Raw genomic sequence first — 10,000 nt, forward strand, 5'->3', positions numbered from 1 at the left:
GAAAAAAGGAGGGAAGGGGGGACAACTCGGAGTAGCGAAGAGAAATTAAAGATAAGAATTAAAAGAGGAGTGGGAAAAGATGGGTGGGGGGAGGGAGGGAGGGAGGGTAGCAACATTACAGTTCTGATTAGTCTCCAGATTTTCTTGAATCTCTTTTTCAATCGAGAATCTTAATTAATCTGAGGGTAAGTGTCTGCTATATGAATAGACGTTTTATATATTTCTTTAATTTGTTTAAAGGGTTTTAAATTGGTTTCATGTTTTCTTTCTACATTTCATTATAGTTTCTCTCGTATCCCCCCGCTCTATCTATCATTCTCTCCCTCCCTCCCTTCCTCCATCTCCCTCTTTCTCTCTTTCATTCTCTCTCTTCCTCCTTCTCTGTCTCTCTCTCTCTCTTTCATTCTCTCCGTCTCTGTCTTTCTCTGTCTCTCGCTCTCTTTCATTCTCTCCCTCTCTGTCTCTCTCTCGCTCTCTTTCATTCTCTCCCTCTCTGTCTCTCTCTTTCTCTCTCTCTCGCTCTCTTTCATTCTCTCCGTCCCTTCCTCCCCCTAGTCTCTCTCTCTCTCTCACTATTTGACGGTCATTATTAACACCTCTCTGGTCACTGGTGTCTTTCCGTCGCTTTGGAAACATGGTATAGTAACACCAATTTTCAAGTCGGGGGATATAGACGATGTGAATAATTATCGCCTTATTACTAAACTCCCTATATTATCTAAAGTTCTTGAAACAATTGTAGCAAAGTAATTAAAGAATTTCCTGGAAGCCAATAACTTATTATCTAAAACGCAACATGGTTTCAGAAATGATTTATCTACTGAAACAGCTTTACTACAAATTACTGATGAGATTTATAATAACATAGACAATAATCAGGTAAATTTGCTCACATTATGCGACCTTTCTAAGGCTTTTGATAGTGTCAACCATGAAATTCTCCTCAACAAATTAATAAATCATAAAATTGATACAAGGACCTAATCGGTAAGAATCAATGATTGTATGTCATCAAAACAACAAGTACCTTTTGGTGTTCCGCAAGGATCCATTTTAGGTCCGATCCTATTTTCAATTTTCATAAATGATTTATTAACAATAGCTCATAACTGCCTTCTGGTGCAGTACGCCGAAGATTCACAGTTTCTTTATAGTGACTCTGTAAACAACCTGAATACATTAATAGAAAACACTCAACATACCCTTACACAAGCAAAACTATATTTTGACACTAATGGCCTTAAACTAAATCCACATAAAACTCAATGTAAATTCATAGGTAGCCGGCAGAATATAGCTAAAATTCCCAATGACACGACCATAGAATTTGAAGGCTGCTCTATCAAGCCGAACACTTCAGTGAATAATCTGGGAGTACACTTAGACAGATTCATGACATTTGAACAACACGTTGACAAGATACACAGGAAAGTAGTGGGCACTCTAGTATATCTTAATCACATAAAAAATCAAATCACTACTGAAACTAGAATCATGATGCAAACTCTAGTTCTAAGCATTATTAACTATTGTTCAAATATTTGGGGTTCTACTAACAAAACCCAAATGCAAAAAGTACAAAAAATACAAAACTTAGCTGCAAAAGTTGCATTAGGTAATACCAGTAAACTTGATCACATTACCCCGCATATCCACAAATTTAGATGGCTAAAAGTCCAACCTAAATGCAGTTATGACACATGTGTATTCATCTGCAAGCTCATTCATGGGAATTATCCGCAATGGTTAATGCTCTTGCAAACTGTAGGGACCACATCAGATGTCGTGACACGCCAAGTAAATTCTCTTTATGTTAAGAGATCGAGTACTGATACAGGGGCACGGCAAATGGAAATAAGTGGATCCAAGTTATGGAACATGTTACCAGATAATATAAGAGTCATTAATAGCTTTTGTAATTTCAAAACGAAATTAAAAGAACACCTATTAAATAATCAATTGTAAATATGAATGTATTTATGTACAGAATAACCAGCGTAATTAATGGAATAAAGTGTTTTGACTTTTTTTACTCTCTCTCTCTCTCTCTCTCTCTGGCTTCATCCGCCTCCGCTTCTTCCATTCCATTCACCCTCTTTCTCTCCTTATCAGGATTCCTAATCATCACGTTTCTCCTCTTCATCATCACCTTCCTCCTTCTCCTCCTTTCTTCTCTCCCCTCTCTGTCGTCCTCTCCTCGTTTCTCTCAACTTCCCTTCCCCTCTCCTCCCCTCACCCCCCTCTCGTGCCCTTCTTGCCCGGACGAAGAATTCTTTGGAGAAGTTAAGAGAATTTATTACAGTGTCTGGGAAGAAATAGAGATGATAATAATAGATAATAAGAAATGATAATAAATGGGAAGTAATTAAAAATAATGGTAGATGGGCTGTGAGGATTGAGAGGACGATGATACCGATAAAGATGATTATGATGATAATGGTAATTAAAGTAATAGAAACGATGATTATAATGATGATGAAGATGACAATGATCATGATGATGATAGTTATGATAATGAAAATAATGATACTACAGATAATAAGAATTATAATGATGAAAACAATGATATTAACAAGGATAGCTGTTATAACAATAATAATGATAACAAGAATGATAATGATAGTGATAAAAATAGCCATAAAAATCCTAACAATGACAGTAAGAGTAGTGATATCAATAATGACAGGACTACAAATAATGATAAAGATAAGAACTGTAAAGATAATATAAGAAGCATGCTATTACTAATACCACTACCATTCCTGATTATGTAATTACTTTGATGATAATAATGATAACAATATCTACATCAATGTCCATGTATATATTCAACATGGACAATCCAACCAGAACACTGTTGCTAGATATTTGAATTTTATTAAGAATTTTATCAAGTGAAAAGATGTGCGTTGCCAGGAATACAAACTCTTCATACATCTTCATTTTCTTTTTCTTCTACTTCTTGTTTTACTTATTTTTTTCTTCTTCTTCTTCATCTTCTTCTACTACTTCTCCTTCACATTCATCTTCTTCTTTTTCTCCTATTTCTTCTACTACTTCTTTTCCTTCTTCATATTCATCTTCTTTTTCTTCTCTTTCTTCTTCTACTTCTTCTAAGTATTCAGCTTCTTCTTTCTTTATATTATCATTTTGCAACAGTAAATGTTATATGATCAACTAATTATTTTTGCGATGTTAGCCTGCAACTTGATAATGTCTATACAATGATGATAATATGATAAGAGAGAGAGAGATAGAGGGAGAGGGAGAGGGAGAGGGAGAGGAAGAAGGAGAAGGAGAAGGAGAAGGAGAGGGAGAGGGAGAGGGAGAGGGAGAGGGAGAGGGAGATGGAGAGGGAGAAGGAGAAGAAGAGAGGGAATAGAAGGAGAGAGGGAGAGGGAGGAGGAGAGAGGGAGAGGAAGGAGGAGAGAGGAAGAAGGAGAAGGAGAAGGAGAGAGGGAGAGGAAGAAGGAGAAGGAGAAGGAGAGAGGGAGAGGGAGAAGGAGAGGGAGAGGGAGAGGGAGACGGAGAACGAGAACGAGAAGGAGAGGAGAGGAGAGGAGAGAGAGAGAGAGAGAGAGAGAGAGAGAGAGAGAGAGAGAGAGAGAGAGAGAGAGAGAGAGAGAGAGGGGGGGGGGGTAAGGGAGTATGGAAGAAAAAGAAAGAAAACCAGCGAATGAGAGAAATAAGCAAAGGGGAGGGAGTAAGGGAGTATGGAAGAAAAAGAAAGAAAACCAGCGAATGAGAGAAATAAGCAAAGGAGAAATTGGAAGAAATAAGAAAGAGAAGTGAGAAAAAGAAGGACAAAAGAAATCTATCAAATACACCCCCCCCACCCAAAAAAAAAAAAGAAGAAAAAAAATCAAAACATATAAATAGAATTTCTCTTCGGTGTTTACAAAGATGGATGACCTTCCGTTACCTGCAGACGCTGGATGCCACGCGGTGTCACTCGGATACGGAACGGCTGACACGTGACACCCGCTCGTTTGACACCTCTGACAAGTATAGCCACATCCTAAGAAAAAAAAATAAAAATCTCGGCTAGGGACTTCACACCGGTCTGGTAACACGAGTTTCTGAGACATCGGTTGGATCTTTTTGATGGCAAAAATGCCGACCCGGATGTCAACACGAGAGTCCTCAGGGGGTCAAAAAGGGACGGGATGGGGGGTGTGGGGATGGGGAGGGGGGGGCAAAAAGTCACGAGAGAGGATGATATGTATCTTTTATTCATGTTTTTATAGTATCTCTCAGGTCAAGGGTGGCATAGGGTCACGCGGGTCAACAGGAAAGAGAGATAAACTTTAGGGGTCAAAAAAGGTCGCATGAGACTTAAATGTCATATGGTCTCTTTTTTGGTTTATCTGGTATTCTTCATATTATCTAAGTTCCCCCCAGAACCCGTATTTATATATCGTTATGATATAAACGCACACATCTATAATAAATCAACAAGTGTCCATTAAAATATCTACGTCAATAATCATATATAGATGTCAATTAAATGGAGAACTGACATCAATTGGGTTCATTGAAGAGTTACCATATAGTCCATTAACAAAATATTTGTAATTCATTCACAGTATGATTATCATTATCATCATTATTTGGATTCCATTAGTAACAAGAAGACCTCGATTTAATGACGATATTTCCGGGGTCCATAAACCAACAAGCGAAGACCACACGTGACAGGTCAGCTCGGGTCACTGGGGTCCATAGAAGGCTCTGGAAAAAAGGGAATGTTGGGGTACATGATGATATGTTTTCCCCCAAAAGGAAGTCAGTTTTCTTTCCTTCTTTTTTTTTATTTCTTTTGATTTTTTTTTCGCTGGAACTGTAATTACTTTTCAAATTACATCTTCAACGCTTTGGTGTGACTTCCGCATTCAATTATCATTAGTTTCTTTACATCCGGGAAACTCATTAGGTATTTTTTCTTCTCGACTTGAATAGAGAAACGTAAATAAATGAAATAAGAGTTGGCTTTTCCTACCCGCCGGTGTTGCCAGACTTGTAGTAATTTGATCCTCAGGTAAATATTTGTGGAGTTCCGCCTGCCCTTGCCGCCGCGACTTGGTAACAGTGGCGTACCCTTTGACACCCGGGAATACGGATCCAGTTGGGAATACTCATATACACACACAAAGACACACACATACATACACAGTTAGACACACACATTCACAGTTAGACACACACATACACAGTTAGACGCACACACATACACAGTTAGACGCACACACATACACAGTTAGACACACACACATACACAGTTAGACACACACACATACGCAGTTAAACACACACACATACACAGTTAGACACACACATACACAGTTAGACGCACACACATACACAGTTAGACGCACACACATACACAGTTAGACACACACATTCACAGTTAGACACACACATACACAGTTAGACACACACACATACACAGTTAGACGCACACACACACACAGCTAGACACACACATACACAGTTAGACACACACACATGCACAGTTAGACACACATACACACACATACACAGTTAGACACACACACATACGCAGTTAAACACACACATATACACAGTTAGACACACACACATACACAGTTAGACACACACATACACACACATACACATTTAGACAGATATACACAAACACACACACACACAATTACACACACACACACAAAGTTAGATAGACAGCGACAAACACACACACTCACACTCACACACACACAGTTAGACACACACATACATACACAATTAGATACTCACACAGACATACACACACCCGCGTACGCACGCACACACATAGTTAGACGCATACACAAAGAATCACACACATACACGCACACATAGCTATATGCACACATAATTAGACACACATACACACAAGTTGGATGTACCATATGTAGTCCCATGTGTGTCTGAATATAGATAAATCAATACACAGAGAAATAAATTAGTAGGTATTACGATGGAAAAAATACAGTGTATAAATATTCAAACTAAGAATAAATATCGAGAATTCTTGTGAATAAAATCTACGGACATAAAACGCCACATTTAACTACATTTTTATTTATTTCTCCAAATATATTAATCAGTTGAAGGGGTTTGTGAAGATTAGCCGAATATGAAATCATCATCAACCATCAGAAAATTTGTATCAAGAACCTGTCAACTTGCCACCTATCCTTGTCAACTTAACCTGTCATGAAGTACCCGTCAACATGTCCGTAATCACTATAAAACTGTCAACGCACACCATTACTTATCAGACATTAGTTATCACAACCCATTAGTTATCAGACAATTTGTATCAAGAACCTGTCAATTTACCAGCAATCCTTGTCAACCTGTCACCTTGTCACCTGTCATGAAGTACCTGTCAACATGTCCCTAATCACTATAAAACTGACAACACACACCACTACTTACCAGACATCAGTTATCACAACCCATTAGTTATCAGACAATTTGTATCAAGAACCTGTCAATTTACCAGCAATCCTTGTCAACCTGTCAACTTGTCACCTGTCATGAAGTACCTGTCAAAATGTCCTTAATCACTATAAAACTGTCAAGCGCATCATACGTCTCGATCAATGTGTTTATATTACATTATGTTTGTCTCCTCGTCTGTCTATCAGAAGAGGGTATCTCTCCTATCAGTTTATATTAGTTGTTTATATATTTTGTCTATTTCTTTGTCTTCTGTATTTGGTGTAATTGTTTATCTATCTACCTGATTATCCGACTATCTAGCGCTGTATTTCTCTCTTTTTCTTTCTCTCAGTTTCTCTATTTCTGCACCTGTCTCTCCCATCCTCCATTTCTCTCTCCCATTCTCCATCTCTTTCTCTTTCATCCTATCTCTCTATCTACGTATCTATATCCCCCTCCTCTCCCTCTCCCCCACTCCTCTCTCTCCATTTGCATATAGCTAATCTCTCTCTCTCTCTCTCTCCCCATTTCTCTCTCTCTCTCTCACTCTCTCTCTCTCTCTCTCTCTCTCTCTCTCTCTCTCTCTCTCTCTCTCTCTCTCTCTCTCTCTCTCTCTCTCTCTCTCTCTCTCTCTCTCTCTCTCCCCATTTATCTCTCTCTCCCCCCCCCTCTCTCTCTCTCCACTTGTTTTTAGAAAATCTCTCTCTCTCTCTCTCTTCATTTGATTATAGTAAAATCTCGCCACTTGCAAACACTTGCAAACTTCTGGTTCTCGCATGTTTGTTGTTCCTGTGCCTAATAAAAAGGGGGAGAAAAGACAGCCTGTTGATAATTTCGCTGTGGTTTGTGTATCTAAAGGAATTATCTTAATATTCTTTCAATCCTTAGTTTACCTTTCTTTTCCTATTTTTCTCTTCTTGTTCCATGTTTAGAATCTCACTTAAGTTGGCTTTTCCCTGCAAATTTTTTACTTTTTTATTCGTGTACCTTTCTCTTTTTTCAAATAGATATTCCGTCTTTTCTTCCTCTTCCTCTTCTACTTCTTCAAGTTGTTTCCTGCACTTCTTTTTCTCATATTCCTTTTCCACCTCCTAAGTTTCCTCTATTCCTCTTTTTTCCTCTTTCTCCGCTTCCTCCTTCTCTTCTCCCTCTACTATTACTGTTTCCTCCTTTCTTTTTTCTCTCCTCTTCCTCCTAGTCCTCTTCTTATTTGCTTTCCCCTTCTTCCTTGTCCTCATTTTCGTCATCGACGTCATTGTCGTCATTTTTCTTCTTCTTCTTCTCCTCCTCCTCCTCCTCTTTCTTATCTTCCTCTCCTTCTCCTTTTCCTCCACCATCTCCTTCTCCACCACCACCTCCTCCTCCTCTTCCTCCATCTTCTCAACCTATTTCTCGTCCTCCACCTCCTTCTTCACCATTCCTTTCTCTTCTTCCTCTTCCCCGTCCTCCTCCTCCTCTTCCCCCACCTTCTCCACCTCTTCCCCGTCCTCCGCCTCTTCCTCCTCCCCCTTCTCCACCTCTTCCCCGTTCTCCTCCTCCTCTTCCTCCACCTTCTCCACCTCTTTCTCGCCCTCCACCTCCTCGACCTCCTATTAGCAAGATCCTCTTTCTCACACCTGCATCTTCCACGCCAAATGCTCTCAACTTCACGCACCATTAAACACCAAAGGAAGTCCTTTGTGCCTGTTTAATGTATGACGGGATGCTGTGGCCGTTAAGGAGAGATGGGGGAAGGAGGGAGGGAGAAGGAAGGGGAGGAGGGAGAGGAGGGAGTGGGGTGGGGGATGGGAGAAGGAGTGGTGAGAAAGGAGGGGGAGAGGAGGTAGAGGGGGAGGTGGGAGAGGAGGGGGAGGAGGAGAGAAGAGGAGGGGAGGGATGGAGAGGTAAAGGGGAGGAAGGAAAGAGAAAGAGGGGGAGGTGGGAGGAGGAGGGGGAGGAGGAGAGGGGAGGGGAGGTATGGGAGGGGGAAAAGGAGGGAGAAGGAGTGGAAGAGGGAGAGAACGGAGGGGAAGGAGAGGGAGGGGAGACAAAGGAGGAGAAGGAATGAGGAGGAGGAGAGGAGGGAGAAGGAGGGAGGAGGGTGAGGGAGGGGTGGGGAAGGGAGAGGGAGGGAGAAGAAAGGGAGAGGTAGAGGAAGAGGGCGAGGCCAGGGTAAGAAGGTGATAATGAGAGGAAGGTGGGGGAGGAAGGAGAGGAGGGGGAGGAGAGGGTGAGAAGATTATAAACAGAGGAAAGGTTGAGGCGATAAAGAGGGAAATGGAGAGGGAAGAAGGAAAGGGGATAGATGAAGAGAGGTGTGAGAGAGTGATGAAGAGTGACGGAGGGAGAGGGGGAAAGGGAGGAGATGGTGTGAGGATGATAAATAGAGGGAGAAGGAGATAGAATGGAACTAGAGGAAAGATGTAGAGATGGTAAGAGGGTGATAAAGAGAAGGAGAGGGATAAGGAGAAAGAAGGATGAAGAGAGAGAGCTACATGATGATAAGGAGAGAGAGGGGAGGGAGGAGAGAGCGAGAGAGGGAGAGATAATGGCAAGTGAAGGAGGGGAGAAGATAAGAAGAGGGGGAGGAGATAATGAGAGGAGGAGAGGGGGAGATAAAAGTTACGAGGAGGGAGAGAAAAGAATTCTAAGAGGAGAGAAGTTAGGGAAGTGGAAAAAGAAAAGAGAAAAAAAGAAAGAAAGCAAGAAAGGAAAAAAGAAGAAAAAGAAAAAGAAAAAGAAACAGAGAGTGGGAAGAAGAAAATTAAAAGAAGACAATTAAGGAAAGACCTTAAAGACAGATGATAAACATTTCGAGAAAGTGGAAACGAGAAAAAAATGGAAAGATTAAGAACAGGAAAAGGGAGAGAAAGAATAGAGGCAGTACGAAGTGGGGAATAATTTCAAAGAGGGGAAAGGGGGGAAGATAGAAAGAAGGAGAAGAGGAAAGGGGAAGAAAAGAGAGGGAATAGTAGATAGAAGAGACAACGATGTCTGTTAATCGTCTATCTTGTTCCCTTATCTGTTTGCATATTCATAATCATTCGAAAGTGAAATTAATGCCGGAATTTGCATAACATACAAACTATTGATGTCTTTCTCATATGGAAATTAAACTTTGACATTAAAAAAAAAAAAAATTCTCTTCTTTTTTTTAAATTGAAACAAAAGATATGGATTTTTCCCCTATTTGATGTTGAAGGCTTTGTTTTTTTTCGCATGATAAATACGCTTTTAAGAAGATTATATGTTGAACTGTGCGTCGAGATTCTGAGCTAATTTTGTTAAAAGGCGGAAAAGTCAGGGAGTTATTTTCACCGCGACTCACCTGTCTATCTTTACCTGATATTATTGTTCTATTTTTTTATTACTATTTTTTTTTATTCTGGGAAATTCCATCCATTTTCATTCTTAAATCAGACAGGGTTCTCTTTATGACTTATCTCTTCCTGTTTTGGGTCTGTTATTGCTTACCAACTATTTTTTAATTTCCTTATGGGTTTTTCTTCTCTATACAGTTTTTTCCCCAGCAATACTAACATTTTTTTCACTAATCAATTACTTCATTTCATTT

The 10,000-nt window shown here is 40.0% G+C and overlaps 2 protein-coding genes across 3 annotated transcripts in view; one reads left to right on the forward strand and one right to left on the reverse strand.

The window, feature by feature from the left end:
- The window catches only part of LOC113817122 (alpha-2B adrenergic receptor-like), a 146,118-nt gene that overhangs the window by 37,972 nt on the left and 98,146 nt on the right, over positions 1-10,000 (forward strand). The gene's annotated exons all lie outside the window — the stretch shown is intronic.
- LOC138859490 (mucin-22-like) overlaps positions 6,518-10,000 on the reverse strand; it is a 54,655-nt gene continuing 51,172 nt past the window's right edge. The window contains exon 5 of the mRNA XM_070114911.1: positions 6,518-6,551. Within this exon, the coding sequence (XP_069971012.1) occupies positions 6,518-6,551 (34 nt within the window). The remainder of the gene's footprint in view (positions 6,552-10,000) is intronic.

The sequence above is a fragment of the Penaeus vannamei genome, chromosome 36, assembly GCF_042767895.1.
Source record: "Penaeus vannamei isolate JL-2024 chromosome 36, ASM4276789v1, whole genome shotgun sequence".
Classification (NCBI taxonomy): domain Eukaryota; kingdom Metazoa; phylum Arthropoda; class Malacostraca; order Decapoda; family Penaeidae; genus Penaeus; species Penaeus vannamei.